Here is a 22,317-nt window from a genome sequence, read left to right as displayed (position 1 = left end):
CAAAGCTCTTTAACACACACATTCATACACTGATGGCATTAGCTGCCATGCAAGATCCTAACTGCTGATCAGTTTTAGGAGCTAACCATTCATATGCGTTCACATGACTGCCTTCAACTTGGGGTCGCCCTCAAGCATTAATATTCTCAACAAGGCTTTTCTTTTGAAACATTTGCAGGGAACATATCGTGGAAAACTTGCAACTCCACTCGTTCATCACATGCTGCCTCCCCGGGCCGGTTAAGAGGAGTGATGAGTCAGCAGTCAGTGTTGGTGTAAGACAGAGCAGAAGAAAGGTCCAGGTGACGCAGTCATCCATGTGCACCAAACAGTTGGATCAGAGATTAGCTGTGGACCAATGCATGACATTTTGGGTGATCACGAGACTGCACAAATTCTGGTGCTGCTCAGTTCTCCATCTGTCTGTGTATTAAATAAAGGGGACATTCAGTACTCTGGGAACCTTGGATGCCCAATATAACTCCGGTAACCGGGGCGTGCTGACAAGTCTAGACTCGCGACCTGACTCTGGTCTGAGTAGGAGTTCTGAAGTCTGGTGTATCAAAGTCATTCAGTGCATTCTCACACTGTCCCAGCTGCTGCAGTGGTTTGAAGAAAGAATCTGTCTATGCGTTTCTCCATTGACCTTTGAAATCAGAAGCAAACAATGCAGTGTGGGTGCGTCAGAGACTTACTGTTCATTTACGACAAAGATGCAGTTGTCCTGCGAGGGGATGCCTGACACTGGGTGCTTACAGGTCACCTTCCGCTCATTGTGACTGCAGGGGAAGATAGAGAGAGAGACAGAGAGAGAGGGTTCAATCACGGCAACAACATCCAAACAGACAAAATACAAAATAAAACACAAGACTGAAAAAGTACAGTCACTGCATCATAAACCTGTCAAACATCTCCCTGTAGAGATACCTCCGGATGACACATCTGGTGACACACACCTGGAGCTGTGGGTGACACTAAACTTCAGCATAGTGTCCTGTTTGAGAAAAACAGTCCCTTCCAAAATAAAAGCACAGAGCACACAAGACAGAAAAGCCAAGTCCTCTTCTAAAACACTGTATCCAGTTCAGTGCACAGCAGACTGGAGAGTCTGAGAGAGAACCACAATGAACTGACTGACTCTCTCTCTCTCTCTCTCTCTCTCTCTCTCTCTCTCTCTGCCTCAGTGGCACTTCCTGTATCCCCCTTTTTCCTCTCCTCCTACTTTCCTTTGTCTTCCTCCACCTTATCTTGTTCTTTAATGCTTGCATTCATCTCCTCTATCCTTCACTTTTAGCTCCTTTCTCCTCTCATTTCACTTGCTTTATGTTTCAGGTTTATGTCTGTAGAACAATGAAAAGACCAACTGTGTGACAAGTTAAGCGGACTATTGTTTGACTGCAGCACATTTTCTCCTGTATTGTAGATACATTAGTATCAATACAATACTGTGTTTATTTGAATTGTGTTGGTGCTTTACACAGTAACTCTATTTCTAAAAGTGAATTGTTTTATTTGTAACTAAAACAAAGACTTTAACATTGTATGCTGGAATAAGTAGCTCTATTATTTTTGTTCATACAAGTCTTAAACACATGAACTGTAATTGAAACACACTTGAGAAATACCATATTAGTTAGAGTCTACAGCGTGAGATGCAATTGAATGCTCCAGAACCAGCCAGTAAGAGGACCATGGACTTTTATTTAAGACTGAGATGTTTGACAAAAAAAGTAAAGTAAGCAAGTTTCTTTACTTTCTACTTAAATGTAACTCTTTTAGGCTGTGTCACCTAAAAATGACATGAAGCAAAAAGAGCAGCAGCAGCTCTGATTGGCCGGTGGTTATGTGCTGTCTTTGTCTCATTGTTATGATATGCACCAGACTCCATATCCTGCACCTTGATTTCTTTAACCACCCTCTGTCCCTTTATCTTTCCTCTTTTATGTCTCAGCACATACTGCTTATTTATCATCACTCATGCTTTCCCTCTGTTTCCCTTTCATTGTCTCCCCACACAGTCTCCATCTATCTCTGACTCCAGCTCTTTCATCCTGACCCCTCTCTTTATCTCGCTATATTACTTCCTCTCACTCTTACTTCACTTCTCCATTTCTCTATCCTTCTTGCCCCCCCCATCTCTCTCTTCCTCTGCTGCTTCTCTCTGTCATATGCTGCGTCACAAGAAAAACTGCTGACTGCTTCACCTCCTTCTCACAAAACAGAACTTTTGTTATCAGCCCTGAAAGCATGATGGCAATGATAATTAAGTTAGTCGAGGAAAGTTTGGAACACACACACACACACACACACACACACACACACACACACCTAAACGAACCCTAAATCTAGACCAGTTCCCCTCCCTGATCTTCCTCTAACCGTTCAGATAACCTTCACTGTGATTAATGACAGCATTAGTACTCGCTCACTCTACCTGTGCGGTTTACACAAACTTTGCAACAACAGTGTGCCGTCTGCATGACATTGGAAGTCTGTATGTGGAGCAGAGTGTCTTTACAAGCAGCAGGAGGTGACGCAAATGCTGACAGAGTGAAAGAGACGGAGAACAGAATTCTTTTTTCTGCCTTAAAACTTGTCACTCCAAATCCCAATGGCATGTGGCACACACACACACACACACACACACACACACACACACACACACAGTCAGCCTGTGATGGCAGCAGTGAAACTGACCAAACGTACTGGATTATTTCTGTATGTTCTAGAAACACTTGCTTACAAACACGTCCTTTTATTCAGATTTCATGGGAAGTCTTTGACTCATTAATTAGAAACACAACTAAGTGAAGGGATTCAAAATTATCGCTGCCACAAACAAATTCATTGATCTCACTGTGGGCAACTGTACCTTGGGCAACTAGAGGGCGCTAATAACCTCTGTCTCAGGGTTTTGGAGCAGCAGTCAGTGGCACGTTTCCCGTGCTGTTCATTATAACAAAGAAATGTAAGACGATCACTACAGCTTCTGATCATCTTGAAATCATTTTATTTTATTACGAGTATTTGATCCAATGAAAAGTGAAAAGTCTGAACGAGCTGTAAAGTGTTTAAATGACTTATGGAGACTGACTCACTCCTGCAGCCAGCCTCAAGTGGACGTTTGAGGAACTGCGGTTTTTGGTGCTTCTGCATAGGCTTCACTTCACAGCCACAGAGAGTCAGCAGGAAGTCAGTGAAAGAACTTTCATGAACCCAAAAACGTCACAGGAGAAGTTTTTGGCAATGTGGCCAAAAATTGCACTTAAAAGGACGAGGCGCCGTGTTTTCTCTTTCATAAGATTATTCAAACCTCCCCACCATATTAATTCTGTACCAGCCCTCTCTGGTCTTATCTTATTGGCTTCTGTTCGTTCTAAATTAGTTAAATGTTCATTAAATGTTATTTATGTATTCAGTTTTGCAGATTTCTATTCGTTGTCATCTATTTCTGTTTTTACGTTTTGCTCCATGAAGCATTCTGGGCTGCATGTTTACATGAAAGGTGCTGCATAAATAAATAAAGTTTGAGTTTATCTCCTGTAGCCATGCATAGAGTTTTAGTGTCTGCCTCCACCCAAAGCAGAAGAGATGGGATTTAGGCCAACGAGCACAAGAAAACCTGCATTTTAAGTGATGCAGGAGTTTATGCCCTCCACCTTTAAATGCTTTAATCTTATTAAAAACAGTTTCCTATGATGACACGTTCTAAAAATTAATATCATAAATATTCAAATGGCCAAATAAAAAAAAAGGACAGTAGATTATTTTTCCCTCAGCTCTGACACCTGAGTGAAGAAGCCTTAAATAAACTCAGCGGGCTCTCTGGGGGGTCAGCATGTGTTGGCAGCAGATGGAGACTGTTCCCCCCACACCCACATCTGGGGATACCAGATGTGCAGGAGCTGGGGGATTCATGGAGGAGCGCACAAGCGGAGGGTCCCTCCCGGGTCTAATCTAGCCAGCCGTGCAGCACCATAGCTGGGATTGCTCTGTTCTCCAGTCCCCTGCAGCTCGAGGTCAGCCAGGACAGAGGGCTGCAAAGGCCAGTCAGTGTTTAACACACACATACACACGCATACACTCCTGATTATATTTCAGTTGTGTCTGTCAGACTTTAAGTTCAAATAATAAAGAATACAACATCTGTCACATCTTGTGATACTGACTTGAGTGAAGGAGCAGTGCATCATATCAAAAAAGAAGACAAGTTGTGAATAAACTATCAGGGCGGCTTTCAACAAGCTTTCAACTGCAGCTAAAGCATCATTTCAAACCAGAGGCATCACTGCACTCATTTCAGATACGCAGCGAGACAAATGGCAGTGACGCGTCGGGCTGGTGGACTCCGTGTGAACTGTGCCTTATCCAATTTTAACTACAGTCACATCTCCTCCGCTCCCCTGCAAGGCTTGAATAGCAGATGAGACAGAAAAAGACTGTCTCAAGTCACCTAAAGTCATGAAAGACACCGGTTCATTTCCTCATGATCACAGACAGATGAACGTAAACACGAACAGTAACAGACAGCACTGACATGGAACCGTTCATCTGATGACAGCGTTTAACCAAGCCCCGTTTTAAAGTAGACGCTCCCACACACTAATCGGCTGCAACGGCGTGCTTGAAGTTGTTGTTTAACAGCCAATGAACTTGTCATCATATAAATGTTGCTCTAATTATGGATGCCAAAACTCATCCTTCATGTGGAAGTGCTACACTGCTTTGACAAAAAGAAGCCCCATTTTTTCTACATATGAATAAATGAATACCATGCACTGGTGTCAGCTTGTTGTGGAACACTACTCCGCACAAGCTGTACTTAAACTGGTGATTAGTCTAATAGAATTTAATTATTGCTCCTTTCAAAATGTCCTTTGCGTGACTTTTCCCACCACAAAGAAAAAATACCACAGAGCAAACTGGAAGCAGGTTACATTTATAATTTCAACCTACTTGTGAGATCAGGTTTAGTCGTCCTGCTTTGTAGTGGTTTTCATACGTATTGTTTATCAGTTTTTAATCTTAAAAAATCAGAAATGCTACTTTTAGTCTGAGCCGGCTGGAGGAGCATCTGGGGGTCTGTGTTTGATTGGCAGCAGCTGGCAGGCTGGCGGTGTTGCACCTTAGGGAATGAGGAGTAAACAAACTTGCGCTATAGCCTCCATGTCACGGGCTGTCAGTGTGACGTTAGTGGTGTTGAACAGTCAGGAGCACACCAGCATCTAACCGGACCCAAGAGACATTTGCAGGAACGTTTACATGTTGTTTAAGGTGCAGCAGCTCAGCAGCTAGCTACAAATTTGCAGTGGAAGCAGGAAAGCTAATGCGGGCTGTTGTTCAGAGTCTGTGGATCTGCTGTTGTGTAGCTGCTGCTCAGTTAGACCGTCTGCCCTGCACCATCTTTATGGCTTTCTGCAAGATTTGATGGATTGTATCAAATTAAGGTCTCTATCTACGTAGACCGAATGGTATTCTGTTGAAGGCACCATCATGAAACCAAAAAATATTCAATTCATCCATTTTTCTCAACGGAGAACACAGGACAGATTCACAGAGCAGATATGCTGTAGAAGTTGAGAGTTCGATTTTAAAGTTAGGTTCAACATTTCATTGATTCAAGATTTATTTGCTATGTTTCGAGAAGAGTTCGAGAAGAACGCAAAATAAGAATTAATAATAAATAATAAGAAGAAGTGAAAGATCCTCAAGAAACTAAGCAAGTCCAGTTGACTGCAATAACCTTCAGTGGATACGATGACCTGGAAGACTGAGAATCCTTCCTGGGATTGGAAATATATCTTCTTCTTCTATCTATCTATCCAAAATCAAATCAAATCAGATTTTATTTGTATAGTCCAAAGTCACAAAGTACATTTGCCTCAGAGGGCTTTACAATCTGTACAGGGAGTGACACCCTCTGTCCTTAGACCCTCGGTTCCAGTGAGGAAAAACTTGCCCACAAAAACCCTTTGACAGGGAAAAAAGGTGGAAGAAACCTCAGGAAGAGCCACAGAGGAGGGATCCCTCTCCCAGGACGGACAGTACTTTTGTGGAGCAAAGTTATTGCTATAGCAATAACTTCTAAACATGGTTGGTGGTTTTAGTGGGTCTCTGCACACGTGTGCATGGACCTGCCAGTATTCTTCAGTGATTTTTCACTGAAGAACAAAAGCTCCCAAAGATACCGGAAACCCTCTACTCAGTAGTTCAAGTGAGCAGCTTAACTTTTGTCTTGGCTACATAAAGGACACACTACTTCTTTGCATTAGTGCTGAACATTGGCACTGGACATAAACTGTGAGCTGCAGATTTGTCCAACATAAACAAAATTCTAAGGAACTTCACCAAAAACAGCACCAAGCCAGAAGCTCTCCAGATCTTGTATTCTGAACAGATATCACAAACTGGAGAGGAGACAACAAGCCACCCTTGTAGCAAGCTGTATGTGTGTTTGTAATGAATCAAGAAGTTTCTGTTCTTTCAGTACAAAGTCCTGGACACATTCTGATCACTAACTTCCCAGCACAATGCTGCTAATGCTAAAAGGTCTCAGGTTCAGTCCCTGCACCAGCCAACAATTCGTCCTCAGCAAGGAGCCAAAGCCTTTCCCGTGCGGTTACTTGAAATAAGGCTGTTTCAGGGACACAGACCATCAGGTTGTTGTCTGGGTGATAAAACAGGGCAGAGAAAATGAAGAGATACAGGGAGGCAAGAGAGAAAAAGAGAGGCAGGAGGTGAGAAACAAACTGTAAATGAGGGAGGCCAAGCCAACTAAATGGAATAAACAAAGAGAACAGAGTGCCAATTCACTGCAGCGTCCTGGTGTGGTTCCAAGCACTCCAATTCACATGTATTGACATAAAAAAATAATGGGATGGAGGAAGGAGGAGAAGAAGGAGGAGATGAAAGAAGAAGACGAAGACAAGGAAGATGGGAGGGGAGTTGAAAGGACCTTTGACCATTAAGGCAGGAAGGTTTGAAGGACAGTGCTGTCACCTTCATTTACACTATCAATACAGAACGAACTCTGCGGTCTCAAGGTCTGTCCACTGAGCAGACTAATGTTTGACTGTGTTTGAGGAATCTGTTGTTTCACACAGAACTGTGGCCTCTTTTGATGAGATCTTTGAAAGCATTTGGACATTCTCAAGGTCAATTCTGCTTTGCATCGAAATAACACATTTGCATTGTTTATCATTTTGTGTGGGCAAGATTTGAGTGTCTGTTTCAGTGCTGAAAAATGGCAACTGGACTTCTTTGTGTAAATCTGTAACTGTATATGTAAAACATGAGCTGTCAGTAAGTATTCTTTTGATTAATTAATCTGTTGATAATATTCTAGGTTAATCACTTTGTTTTGTTCATAGAATGTCTTGTTGATCACCAATCAAAGTGCAAATGTCAAAGCCATTATACAGTGAGAACAGATGAGATGTGGTATAAAAATAAGAGAAATGTGAGCATTTTTCATTTTTTAAATCTAACCTTTGGGCATAGTTGGACTGAGCGAAACACGTTCCGTTCAAACATTTACAGCCCGTAAGAGAAGAGCGAGTCTATTTATTTTGTAAATGGAATTTTAAGCTCTAAAGTTTGCCCTACTGGACAGAAAATGACGCCGCCGATGTTCCTCTAACTCAGCGTGAACGCACATGAAAAATTCAACGCGATTAACATCAGCATAACAGCCACAGAGCTGTCATTTTAATACACAATGCCTTTGAGCACACTATGCAGTACACACATAACACAGAGCCAGACACACACACCACGTCCACACACAACTAGAACAATAGTACAATAATCAGCTAATTCTGTCCACGTGAAATGTCACCTAATGTTTAATGTCATTAGCTCTCAGTGTGGACAAACGTGCTTTGCTTTAAAATGCCATGTTAAAAAGACGCCTGTGGTCAGTGTGTGTGTGTGTGTGTGTGTGTGTGTGTGAGCCATGCAGCCTTGTTTCCACAGCCTGACCACAGCTCCCCTCTCCTCCCTGCAGAGCGGCTGCCATTCACGGTCTCTCCCTTTGGCCAGGCCACTAACCTTTCAGAAAGGCCACCAGCACTGACAGCCCTGTCCCCCACCCTTTCCTTTCTTCCTCCATCCATTTCTTTACTTCAACTCCTCCTCTTCCCTAACCCTCACCCCCTCACAGTTCTCTTCATATCTGCCTCTGCCTTTCTTCCTGCTGCCCCCCTCCCCGACCTTTTCCCTCTCATTTTCTCCTTTACTGTCTCAATTAGGTCTCTGTCTGCCAGCCCTTCAGCTGCTTCTCACCGTCCCCTCTGACCTCTTAACTCCCTGCTTCTCTCGATTTCCTCCTTACTTCCTCTGTCTTGACCTGTGAGGTCACTCATATTTAAACACCTCTGCTTTGAGCTGGACAGACCCAACCCATCAATCAGCCGAAAAACTACTTATCCAGGCTGTTCTCTTGAGTCACTTTGTATAAAGTATCAAACGTTTTTGTTAACTTGAAGAGCAACTTAAGAACATATTTTATATATTACCTTCACAAATTTAAAAAACAAGATGAGTCAACACAGTAGCATATGCTCGCATACATGTAACTTTGAATCAAGTGTCTGTCCCACACAAGAACAACCTCTGTGGCTGTGAAGAAAAGCCAACATTGAAGTAGCAAAAACTGCAGTGAGTCAGTCTCCATAAGTTCCCATGTTAGACAGCAGAAATAAACATGTTTACAGCCTGGTACAAAAAACAGTTTTGGTCTCTGTAGCTAATTTCCCCGTTCATGACAACTGTACTGAGGGTGAATTTATATACAACTCACCTGTTCACATTATATTAAGGCTTAAAGTTATGCAGGATTAAGAGCGTGGACGCTTTGATTGACAGGTGGGTGCCATCACAGTTTACTGTTTGAGCATGATGGTCTCTTTTCAAAGTCGATGCAAGAGTTGCATATGTAACGACAGTTCAATGATTTGTCCACCATCTGTGGCAGTTCACAAATTGGACTGGGACCCCCAGAAGAGTTGAACAATAAATCTGAGGATTTGCAGGATAATACTCACGGTGTAAAATGGAAAGAAAAAGAAACCAAACTGAACTCTAATATCTCCAGCTGGACACCTTTCTCTAAAAAAGCTGCTCCTAACCCCCCTCCCCAAAAAAACGTCAAATATCAATCCAATTATCAATTAATGACTGTCTGTCAGAAGTGTTTCTAATATTTTGGCCACATTAGAGGGTCATATTAGAAACACCTTTCAATATATTTTACTGCAGCACAACAATACATTCAACAATACATACATATTGAGACAACTATATGTGGTTGGTTTCATGCCACCTCCTGCACCAGCTCCAGTCCCTGCCCTGCGACAGAGGTGACACAGTCCAAGGAGTCAGGATGCCTAGGTACATGCCCGGCATGTTATCATTATTTATACCAGTATATATATTTTTAATATTAATATTATTACCACTCCAATTACATGTTACACATGTTCCAATCTTGTAGAACTTCAACACAATGGCACTCAGCAGGGTGGGTGTCCCCAGTCCAGCTCCACCTCAGGAGTTTGGTTCCAGAGTCAGTGCTATGCATTGAGGTGTGCTAACTATCTGTAGTTGGCATTGTGCCACCACCCACACCAGCTCTACTTCCTGTCCTGCCAGAGACGTGACAGTCCAAGTCCCATTCCAATTTATTAAGGTTTTAATTAAGCGTGAGTTCATATAAGTACATACATAAGAAATGCATGGGTGTACAGTACCTCTCATAAGTTGGCTGTTAAATATGTATCTTATAGTAAAAGTATAGTATAGCATGACAATCATACTCGGCAACAACATTAAACCAGCATCAAGCCAATGCTCCTTCCTCATACTGAGACCTAATAGCACAACAAATTGCCTTTGCAGAGCAACTCCTCTCTCACATTATTACTACTACGAGGAGTTCTACAAGGAATCAGGTTCAGTAAGAGGTGCACTGTGCTCTCTGTTTACCTGTGGGTTAAGTCTGAGATGCATGGTGCATGAATAACAATGAGGTGTATCGTGCAGTGCGCTTCATTTTCAATTCATTGGAATTTTTCAAACTACATAGACACCAACACAAAGTACAAGTACCAAAAAAGTATTGATTAAAGCTCCCTAACAAATAAATACAAGTTATGAATAAGTTAATGAATAAAGTCTGTTTTCATTATGTTAAACTCCCCTCTGGACGAGCAGGAATAATAGAGTAATAGAGTAGCCAGTGTACACGATGAGCCTCTTAATGCTTCGCACAAATTAGTCATGTTCCAGCAAACAATAAGTGAGGGCTGCAGCAAAAGTACAAAAGCACATCACTCTTCTTGCTATCGCACTCCTGTGCTGGCTCCCATGTTGCTATTGGTAACTGCGACAGATGGCTGATGGGATTGCGATTGTGATGAAGGTCTCTGGAGTGGAGCGCTATCAGCCAGTCATGGATTTCATCAGACAATCGAAAGAAATACTACTAGAGAAAGAACATCGGAGAAAAATACAAGCCATCTCTGTCCTTTATTCCTCGTACCCTCTCCTCAATATTTCCTTTCCACCAATCATCATCCTCATCATCAGAAGTTGCAGTTAGCCTCATCACCCAGGGCCACTCAATGGCCAGTGATATCCTCCTCCTTCTGGCCTCCTGACAAAACCCACTTTTTTTACGAGTAACTTACAATGACAGCAGTGGTAGGCTTCAAGACCTGCCATTAACCATCCATTATATGGAAGATGTGATGGATTGTGTATGAGTACCAGCCACTGGATCGTACATTATTTAGTAAGCACTCATACTGAGGACACGTGATCACACACGTGGGTTTAGATTATTCAGATTTACTTTACTGCTTCAGACAACAGCAAAAAATAGAAAGTAACGGGCAATCTTGTGGTTGCATTGCAATGAGCAGTCAGCTGATCACACAGCTTGTTAACAGACCAACAGTTCATTCAGATTATCTGAACACTCTGTGAAAGAACATGACATGAATGCAGCATTACCACCAACAGCTGTGTAATAATTTGACCTTTCACCTTCATTTTACCTTGCAGGTAAGTTTGAGTATTTACAACCTATATGACCGTTTGTCTGACTGTTGTAAGAGATCTTGAGAATGAACTCAGTGAACACAATTATAAGTGTGGAAAGAAACACCACCATTTAAAACCCCAGTGATTTGAGATAATTGGCTGCTGTTTGCATGTTATCTTGCCCACAGTCTTTTGTTTGCAGCAATTAAATTAACGATTAACACTTAAAGCAGAATCATTAAAATATCAGCTTTACCGACTTGTAATCAGGTGAACGGTGTCTCTGTCATTCGTACGTCTGTTCTCACACTATGTAACTTTGGGCTCCGGGTCGGGAGAAGTACGTAACACTTTACGGCACTAAGTCACACACCACCAACTATTTGACTGATTTTCATCACATGTTGTGATCTGCATCAGCTGTCTTCGGTCCATCATCTGTGGTATATACTTTTTTTCTAAATTTAAATTTACCTTTACTTTTTATATTTTATATTATATATATTATTATTATTTATTTATTTATTTATTTATTTATTTATTTTATTATTATTGTTATTTTATATTTGATATCGGGCTGCTCCGGAACCAGGGGAAACCAATTTCGTTTCATCCCATGTTTACATGTGCTGTAATGACAATAAAACTCCTTGAATCCTTGAATCAGTAAAGGAAAATGTAGCTACTGTTAGCTAATGTTAGCTCCAATCACGTAGCTATGCTGCCCTGAGTGACTGCCCTGCACAGGAACTTTGGATTGCCAGATGAGAGTACCAGGACATGGGCCAGGCAAGTGTTTATTGTAACTGGGCTCGGCGGTCTCTCTGGACATGGCAGAGGTGAAGAGGCTGAAGAGGATGCCAAAGAAGCTAAGTGACAGGCTGCTGGACAAGAGTAAATGTGGGACTGACTTTTAGTGGTTGGCGAGAGCTTGGTGAAATAAAAGGCTGAAAGACAGACGCCGAGCTGGGCTGACTGCTGCTGGACCTTGTTGATGTTTGGCTGTTAGCCAAGTTGTCCATATTTTTTTACCATATTGATATTGCTCTCTGAAAGTGGAGGCGCTAAACCGCAAAAATACCAAATCTTACATAACGTTGCTTTAAGTTGGCAGTGATACACTGATGTGTAAAAACGCTGCATGCAGCATCTTTCATTCCACCTGGGGATGAGCATATGAGATGAGATAGTGAGACAGTCTTCACTTTATGTGAGGAAATAAAAGAAGGGAAAAAGAAAGCCAGCAGGAGATGAGAGTGAGAAAGACACTGCACACTACCGCACTACGAGCCTTCACGTGCACATATAGGGAAGTGCTGTGTGGACTTGGATGCACAAATAAGTGGTGACACAAACAGGTCAGACAAACAGGCAGGATGGTAACTTGCACTGCATCGCTAAATTAAGCCACGCTCAATTTGCACTGATGTGTGCTTTCAAAAGGAGATCAAAAATAACTACTTTGCTGTTGGTCACGCTCCATTCAGAATTTCCTCTCCATGTCAAAGCTCGCTCTAGAGTCAGCTCCCATCGCCTTGTTTACCACAAACTCTGCAACGCTCTTCAGGGCTACTTTTGCAGAAAAACAACAGAAATGGAACACTATCCTGTTGCAGTGATGCTTCGTTACACTGTTCTTTCTCTGGTTCTAATTGGCAAAGCTATTTCTACGGTATCCATCAGCTCCCACATTCCCATCTTTTACTCCCCGTCCACAGCCATTAGGACAATGATGAAGCCGTCCGCGACTGTCAACATCACGCTGCTGCAGCGCATCAACTGCCAGCTGGAGGCGGCAGCAAAGTCCTGGGTCTGAATAGGTAACCAGATAGATAGACAGTATTTACGTATGTAGGTTGGTAGGTGGGTGCGCTGATGGATGGGATTTGGGTATTTTTGAGCCCTAATAGATGTGAAAACAGACAGATTTTGTCATTTTCAACGACAAATTAGACATAAAATAGATAGAATTAGTGTGTTTCTTAAATTAACAAAAAGACAATTGCTAAACTTTAGATGCAGAATTTGAGATTTTGCACATTTATTAGACAGAAAATAGACCTTAGATCTATTTTCTATCTAATAAATAGATCTTGCGATGTCCTACACCTAACAGAAAGGCAAAAAGGAATACGATGTTGTATATATCGTAATTATGTTTTCACAAGAAGTGAAACCTCCAATCCATCAATAGTTACACCTGATGTGGGAAAACGGTGCTCGCAGGTAAACAAATATCCTTCATGTTGATGAATATTCTGCATTAACACAAGCAGCCACTGACAGTTTGTCCAGCAGCTCTAATGACATTAGCTGCTGTTAGGAAATTGCACCTCTGAATCAGCCAGCTGAAACAACAACACAAACAGCTCAGAGCCATGGCGGAGCAGCTCATTTGATTTTTGCTCAGATTTTGAAAGAAAAGCCTTGGCAACAGCATGTGTGTGAATCTTGCATTGCAATCTACACTGCCAATAAATAACCTCTCAGCATATGCCACACTGTACGGCATATTTCACAGTGTCTGCAAACCAGGAAAATATACTGCGCACGTTTTACCAAAAAAAAAACACCCAAAACACAACAGCGATAAAGTCCACAGCTTGTTGACTCACCAGAGGAATTGTAGTTATGGATGCAGGCAGAGCAGGAGGAGCACGGCAGCCTCTTCCATGGGCTTTGCTCCGGGTGAAGGCAGCAGCTCGGCTTGTGCGAGCGCTGCTAAACAGCCCTCCCTCCCTCGTTCTCTCTCTCCTGCTCTGCCTGCACCACCATTGTGCCAGCGCTATAAGACAGATGTGTCAACGTGGAGTGGTCGTCCTGCGAGAAATTCCCACGAGGCTGCGATTGTGAAGGCAGCACGGGGGCAAGCATGGCATGTCAGAAATAAAGGTATGGATTGTGTACAGCGCTGCACAGTCTCCCTGGATCAGCTGTCTTATTGTTTCATCACAAAACCTGCCAGCAACTGAGTCACTGACACTTACAGAGCGTATACCACACAACACAGAAGCTTTTCTCAAGCTTACTTCATGCTTCGAACAATGAAAATGATCCATCTTTACTAAAATTTGTAACATTTGTAGGAGATTCTGTGAGGAGGGGTCCCACTTTCAAGCTTTAACTGAAAGCTGACGCTGTCCTCACAAAGAAACATTTTCCCATGAAGAACCTCTAGTGCCTCTGTGAGCTTGACCTAACTAAACCTTACACTGGAATGAACTGATTGTTTTGGCTACTTAGTGGTAGGGTCGCAAAGGGGCAGAAAGCTTCCAGTAAATTTCCGAAAACTTTCCATAGGAAGTAAAGCTGGGGAATTTTGGAAATATTCCAAATTGGAAACTCCATGGAAATTTAGGGAAATTAACTGTAAATTGGGGGTAATTTAAACAAACTGTATCATATCCAAACATAACATAATAACATTTAGTTTTGTCATAAGCAGACATGCAAAATAAAACAATTAAAAACATTTCAACAGATTTATTTGTAAGTAGAACTTTATCAAGTTTGAATTATTTTATTTATTATTATGTAGTCCACGAGCTCAAATGTGTGTCTTCAATAGTCTCTGTGTGCTCTGGGCTCTAAAGTGTGGTCCAGGTACAGAAATCACCTGTGCAGGTAGGGGGCGTGGCCTCAACAGCCCTGCAGTGAGCAGTGTGCTATGTGCATGTGACTGAGGAATAGCAGATATTCAAGTGGACCTGCATGAATTCTGGTTGTTTTATCAAGATTATGATAGAATATATTTTCCCCAACTAAAGTTAAATTCCCTGTTAAGGGCCAACCTTCAATTTTGTAAATTTCTGTTTTTTAGGGTTCCCACAGAGGCGTATTTTACTCCAGGCAGACATGGAGTAACATTATCATTCAATTTTTGGTGGCTTGGCAAGCTGATTGGTCTGGTGAGCGTCAGACTGGTATTGAACTGCAGAATGAAACGTGTAAATCAGAGTGAAAACCACACTCAGACCTGTCGTCACATGCGATTGGGCATACACGTGCACGTGGCCCAAGCAGGCGAATGACGAAGGAGAGGAACAGAAAAGGTCGAGCTGAGAGTGAGCATGGGAGAGAAGCTTTTCAGGAAAAATGACAGATATGTACACCAGCATGGCTAGTGTCAGGTCAGAGCTCTGATAGTGCAGGTGACCTGTTTTCCGGTCACATGGGTCCAGTGTCTCGTGCTCTGCGACCTATAAATAACTCTACTGACAGTCTACAGCCATGCTACCAGCTCCGAGGCTGTACATGAGATATGACATGGCTTTAGTTTGGCATAGCATATTGATATTCAGCAGGTATAAAGATTGTTTGCCAGTTGCCATGTTCATGCAACGTTAGTTTAGCATGTTAAAATGTGACTTTGCCATGCTGCTAGCAGGACTAAAAATACTAAAATAGGGGCGGTCGGTAGCGTAGTGGGTTAAGCGGCCGCCCCGTGTGTGGAGGCTATAGTCCTCACTGCAGCTGGCCCCGGTTCGAATCCTGCATCAGACGGCTAATTTACTGCACGTCACTCCCCCTCTCTCTGCTTCCTGTCTATCTTCAGCTGTACTATCATAAAAGGCACAAAAAAAAACTAAAATAGATGTGTTACAATATTTTGTTCTGCAGCATGCAGCTGTTTGAGTGAAGAGCCTACTTAGAACCAAAGAGCAGACAGGCATAGTTAAAGACCAGCTGGTGAACATACTGGAGCATTTAGCAACTAAAGAGCCAGGAGTTGGTAGAGACCAAAAACTAAGCTAAAAGAACATGGACGTACTTTCATCAGATGACATGTCTCCAATTGAATTGCTAATTCGCCACATCATCGTAAGGGTGACAATGTTGTGTTCACTACTTGTTTCACCTGCCCTTATATGACCTAAAAATCAATTAGCCTATCCACAGTGGTGGTGGAAGATGCTTTTCAAGATGCAGTATATCAAACACAAAGTTGGATCAGTTGGGACCTGACAGTGGTATGAAGTGGTCACTGAAGTAACCACTTCCTGGAGCTGATTTCATGTTATCTGGACCAAAGTCTTGGACAGACACACCAAGTAAAGTACTGACATCACCATATCCTGTAGGTCTGCCAAGGGGCTGACCAAAGGCAACAGCTATAGAGCGCCTCACAGACGTGACTACCATGACAAAAGTGCTGATAAAAAGCGAGAGGACTGGTGTTGCTGTACAACATGAAGAGTCAACGCAAACTAATTACAAGCAGACTAGTGTTATGTTCTCCTGTCCTCTATGCAGAGCATCATCAGAGCTCATTTACATACAAAGAGGATTAGAAGAGATTAAAACTGCAGCTCAGGTGAGAAGATGTAGGTGTTTTTTGATGTCCTCGATGCTGTAAAGCTTCTGTTTGCGTTTGAAGTAGAGAAACTAGCTGTGAAGCTTTACATATATTCTTCTTTTCTACACAGACATCATCTCCATTTCCAACAGGACAGACATACTTTTTCTGGGTTAGGATATGCTTTGATACCTTTTCTCCCCATGTGTGTCCTGCATACGAGCCTTCCGTTGTTTCTGCAGTTGAAAATCCTTTTCAGCTGTGAAATGAGTGTCTACTTCTTAAAGCTGCACGATTCTGCCAGCTATAGCAGGCTGCTCCTTCATGCTGCACCATTTTCCTGTCACTTAGCTATTTCCAGAACAGATGTCGTAGGTGTGAAGTTTTCAAAATTCAAAGGATGTATCACTCATTAAACATGTATACTGTTTGCTCCGAGCTGAAGCCTTACAAACGAGTAAAAGCGCTAACCCACTGCTTCTCCACAACTCGTTAGATCACAGAGGCCGCAGTTGAAATGAAGGCTGAACATTATCTTTCTTTTAAGTGAGTTTTGTTGCAGCGTTGTACTGCCTGATACAGTTTCAAAGGCTTTCACAGTCAGCTCACTGTAACATTCAGAGGAAACTGTGATCAAAGCAAACTCTTCTGAGAACTGTTACAGTATGTCATCTCATTCTGCTATGAGCAGCATTTACTGGAGATCTGCTCTAGACCTAACCCTAACCCAGTCTAGGAACCGCTCTCTCAAAAGAACCAAAATATACCGAAATAAGAAGACAAGGCTACAGTTTATTAAAAGAAATTGTTCATCAAAAGCCTCCAAAAAGAGCTGAAACATTCTCCTTGGAACACAGTGGTCCATAGAAGCTAGGGAGTTCTGGGTTTTCTTGGAAAAATAAGACTGCTCTCTCTCTCTCTCTCTCATGAGAGCAGTTGTGGAGTAAAGAGCCTGTGTTCTGGAGTCTGTTTCCAGGGTTACACAAAGATAATGAAAAACAAAAATTGGGCCACGAGGAGGAAACGGTGTTTGGGTGTACTGAGCATTATGTCGACACTTGAGAAAACCGTCCCTCCAAACTAACTTTTCCAGTGCCTTCAAAACGGTAAATATCTTCAAGGGCATACCAAGCAAAGGCACATTAAGGATGAAAAGGATTCTTTCCGTGTTTGGCAGTAGTTATGCTAATTAAAGAGATGATGTTTTTGTGAGTGAGTAGAGGGTAAACAGGGAAGTAAGAGAAGAAGTAAGAAGTCTACTACTGATAAGTTTTATTGGAGAATATTTTTGGGGTGGCTGCCATCTGTTCTTTGTTAATTAAAGTGCTAAATTAAGCTTGCTTTGAGATATCTAAATGAACACAAATGTGTTCAAATGAAAAAAGGGAGAAGAGAGGGTCTATTGGTGGATGGTTCAGGACAGATCAGTCCTTAATGGAAGAAGGTCAAGCTTAAACTTTCTCCTCAAAGTTAGTACAACTCGTCCTTCCCTCCTGCTCTTCACTGTGGCATATTTGATGTTGGGCTGCTTTCTCTTTTTCCTTTATCCTTTACATCTAAAATGCAGAAGGTTTGAGAATAGTCTACAGATGCCATGGGACACGGCCTGTTGAAAAAAAACGGTGTGCTTCTGCATCATTCTGGCTTCATCATTTTAGCACAGCCCACCCAGGCTAGTGGAATGTATCACCCACCCGCCGAAGGAGACAGAGAATGAGAGCAGGTAAACACAAAGGTATCTGCTGCACTGTTCAGCGACCAAAATAATCGGACATTCGGGACAAGCTGTGTCGTGTTTTTTTCTGCTTCCATTTCTAAAAGACGCTGGTAAAAGGCAAGCTCTTGAAAAGCTGTTCCATCGATAAAAGTTGCACTCGAAGGCTTTGTAAGGTTGGTCTAATGTAATAAGTTTGTGCCTTTGAAAGAGTACTATGCACTTAGGCTACAGTGCTACAGTAAAGCACATGTGGTGCATTAAGAAAGAAGGCCGGAGCCGCCCTTGAGAAGCGGCTGGAAATGGCAGGTAGAGGGGACGTCGTGAGTGAAAAACACATTAGCGGAGATATTGGTGTTTGATAGTACATGAAGGCCACAGAGGACATGTGTGTGTTTATGTGTGGTTGACTGATAAGGTACAGGGAAATTCTAGTACACATAGACGCACATACACTGTAGTAGCTTTCATTTTTCATGTGGTGTGTTTTCCTGAGAAGAGGTTTTCTTGTTTTGCAAAGCTAGCTGATGGTGCGCTTGAATCGGGTCACTGAAATGTTGACCTGAATCGCAACCACTTAGAAACCTTCCAACTAGAACTGTAGTTGACTAATTGATTAGTTGTCGACTAACGGTCAATAAATAAACTATTCTGATAATGAATTCACTTTTTTGGAGTAATCTTTTAAGAAAAATGTCCAAATTCTTTGATTTCAGCTTCTGTCTGGAGGATTGAAGTTTCACAACAGCTAACGCCTGTACAACAGAGATGTCAAACTCAGATCCTTTATACAATTACAACAGTATTCATCAGTCAGAAGTCACTTATTCAGCTGAAGTCATACTGATTAATGGGTGTCTTTAGTCTCGGGTGTTTCCGGCTCTGTACAGATTTACTCCTGCAGGATGGATCTGAATCTGAATCCAGATCCGTGCTACTGAATATAGTGGCGTTCCTTCTGGACGTCAAAAAAGCCACTTCCTAAGCTGTAGGCACAGTAACTTCAGTCTGACGCGAATGACAGGAGATGTTATCCAGTTCAAACGTTTAATAAAAAAAAAAGAAAACAAATTACAGTCCGTCACACGGTAGAAAAACTTTATGCTCCCGTGCCTGCCGCAGCGATAGTAGCTGGATTTCTGGCAGCCTTTTAGGCGGATGGACATGTTGTAATGAGATTGTACAGGTTAAAAAGAGTAGTGAATGCTGCATTTAATTTGCATATGTGGCCCACTGTTAGGTGGGTGTATGACAATAAAGATCCGGGTTAATGGAGACTACAGACTCATTAATCCTGAATCAGTTAGAGGATCCGGGTGAATAATCCGGATGAATTGAATCGCGATTCATACACCACTACTGTGGCAAATAAACACAGACTGCAAAAACAGTCCAGGTGGTACATTTGCTCAAATAAAGCAAGATGGAACAGTGTCCGGCTCGGTCCAGCTGCAGCTCCGTGCTGCTGCTGCTTCCGTCCTTTGAGGCTTTGTGTCTGAAACCTCCCTGACAACAGACCAGGATCCAGGAAGGAGGCTGCTGTGTGTGTGGCGGTTAGCCACTTTGCCATACTCTTCACACACATTAACTGTATATCAGGGCTGTCACATTTAATTCAGGTTACCAAGACAACAGGTGAAATGTCCTCCATGCTTATCGATGTGTGAGCGGGAGTCAAGGAGAGAGAGCAGCTGAAGGTGTGCTGAATCATTTAAGCCGAATTTTTAACGAGGGCGCTCCGCTGCATTCTGCTTATTTGCTATATCTGCTGTTATGAGGTCTGATGCGACTGTGACTACTCAAGTGCTAAATTCACTTTAGTTCAGTGATATCAACAACAAGAAAACAACTGTCTTCATGGATGTTTCTTTAGCGGCTTATTGTCGGTGCAGTCAGGTGGAGAAATCAACGAGCATCTCCAGTTTGGAAGGTGAACCAGGTAAATACTTTTTATAGAACACTCAAGCTTGTCAAAGATTGGACAAGGTGGTGTGATCAGACGATATCAGACAGGGAGGGTGATGGTGTTTAGTGTTGTCCCAGAATAAGACCGGTCTCAGAAACAAATTAGCACGAGGCTTGGGGTCTTGTGGGGTCTCAGTAATGGATGAGTGTTTAAAGCTTTATCAATCCAGAGAAAGTCAGTCGAGCATGTTTGCCCTTTACGAGCAATGTACTCCACACTTGTTGGCTGGCAAATGAATAAGCAGCAACCTGTCAGACAAAAATGAACAGCCTCTGGCTTGTACTTTAGAAAATTCACTTTGAATGGCAGCAGCAATGCTTGCGAGGACATGCAACTAAAGTAAGAAACTGGACTTTGGTTGAGTTTCTCCCAACAGAGCTGATTACCGTCTGCTGAAATGTATGGCTGCAGCAAATGAGAGCAAAGCGTATTCAAAAGAATTAATTTGCCAGTTGGGGAAAGGAGGGGGGGGATATTAAAATTGGTTCTGTGCCTGAGAGAGAAGAAAGCTGAAAGCAGTTTTGTGCAGTGGAATTAGAGGTTAGCACTAATGTGTGGAAGGCAGCTGTTCACAGCCCAGCTTTGGGAGTGATGAAATGCATCATATCCATCATGATGATAGCTATTTATAATGACAGCATCCTGATGATAACACCAAAATCAAACCCATTATCGCTGAATGAGTGCCAAAAGTACTATGGAAGGAAATTACCTCATTATCAAAGATTTGAGCTTAAGGTACTTTTTTGTACTTTTTCAGATACTTAAACTTCATTTAACTTGGCCAGCAGTGACTCAGTCTGCAGGGATGTGGCTTTGAAACTAAAGGCTGGTTCAACCATGATGGGGAGTGGTGACACTTCTGAGGTGTCCTTGAGCAAGGCACTGAACCCCTAACCCCAAAACCTCATGTCTCTGTCACGTCATGGCTGTGTTTTGGTCCATCCTCCATGTGACTTCAAACCCCACCAGGAGCATTTCGGAAGTTAGCACTTTGTTCCTCAGACTTTGTTTACTTCCTCTGATACGGTGGCTCGTTTTTCTTGGTTTTCTTGGTTTGTTTCCCTTTTGGCTGTTTTTTCGACCCGCCCGGGATGTTTTATTTTGAAAATCGACAGGATTCTCTATGCCGTTTCTGTGTGTGGCTTCCAGCCAGGTCGAGCTGCTCTGTACAGATTGATGCGGGCTGCTCGCAGTGTCCATCAAAAATAGAACAGCCGTGTATTCACTGCAGAGCTGAGAGGAGGCCTGCTCCTGGGATGCTTCTGAAGCGGATGGTGGGGTTTGAAATATTGACCAGAACGGTTGCGTTTAACTCAGGCGGCCACAGCACACAGAATGTGCCGCATCCCTGCCCAGTTGAATTTGGGGGTAACAGCTCCAGAGTGGTGCTACATGGCAGCCCATCTCTCCACCATCACTCCACCAACTGTGCACAGACAGTCAGCGGCTCAGCTTCCCCACGGGGGCAAACCACCCAGCGGATTAATCCAACCCTATCACAGAGCCATTACATCACATCCTACGATATGTCGGTAACCAGTAAGTTCACCGTAGCTACATACATCTTCACAGCCGTGTGAAAGACTGACAACAACCTCTGACACTTCCTTTGTGTTGCCTGGCAACAAAAGCAGGCAGAACCTGCTTGTGTGTACAAAATGATTCATGAATGCATTCTGATGCTTTCCTCGGGGTGATGAGCTGGTCTGAGAGGAGGTAAAGGAAGAACGTGCACAGAGATTATGTGTGATAATGAATCTGCTCATCAGTCTGCGTGATGGTGATGCTGATGATGCTGAAGGCAGAACACAGAGCTGCACGCACAAAAGGAATTCTACTCGCTCATGTGTATCTGTGGGTAGACATGCAATGATTGGACTATAGAGTAAAAAATAAAAGACGTATTTTGTTTCACCAACTCACTTTTGTGGCATGAAATGCACCTTGGGCCACAAAGAGTCACTTTCCACGCCATGAAATCCATCTCCTACCATGGGACGAAGACAGAGACTTTGGAGTAAATAGAATAAAATTACAATATCATTACCGACATTCATTTACAATACCTTGGACAGAATGCACCTTTAACACTCCTGGCATTTTGTGACAAAAAAGCAATTTCCTGCACGAAACAGGAGTGTGTGACAATCAGCGAGCGTTCATCACATGCCACGACCAGCTGCACCGCCTCGACGCCTGGTTAGCATTTTGTGCAAAATGTGATTTAATGGGTCTTAATTCATGCACAAAATTTTATGACAAGAAATAAACTGAATGGATTTTACTGCACCAAAT

The 22,317-nt window shown here is 42.6% G+C and overlaps 1 protein-coding gene across 8 annotated transcripts in view; it reads right to left on the bottom strand.

Annotated features, from left to right (window-relative positions):
• Positions 1–21,971, bottom strand: part of LOC104926799 (pleckstrin homology domain-containing family A member 5) — a 93,270-nt gene extending 71,299 nt beyond the window's left edge. For 5 of the 8 annotated variants that reach the window (XM_027272495.1, XM_027272493.1, XM_027272494.1 and 2 more), the window contains exons 1-2: positions 957–1,003; positions 696–779 (exon numbers count right to left, since the gene is read on the bottom strand). In XM_027272495.1, the coding sequence (XP_027128296.1) occupies positions 696–779; positions 957–988 (116 nt within the window). In that variant the 5' untranslated portion in view covers positions 989–1,003. Of the gene's footprint in view, positions 1–695; positions 780–956; positions 1,094–13,658; positions 13,743–21,945 lie in introns of those variants that run through there. The other 3 variants (XM_019254459.2, XM_019254460.2, XM_019254457.2) reach the window with 3 other exon arrangements.
• Between the last annotated feature and the right edge of the window lie 346 nt (positions 21,972–22,317).

This window comes from Larimichthys crocea, chromosome XX (assembly GCF_000972845.2).
Source record: "Larimichthys crocea isolate SSNF chromosome XX, L_crocea_2.0, whole genome shotgun sequence".
Taxonomy (NCBI): Eukaryota; Metazoa; Chordata; class Actinopteri; family Sciaenidae; genus Larimichthys; species Larimichthys crocea.
Note: the sequence above shows the minus strand (reverse complement) of the source record. Positions and strands in the feature narration are given on the sequence as shown.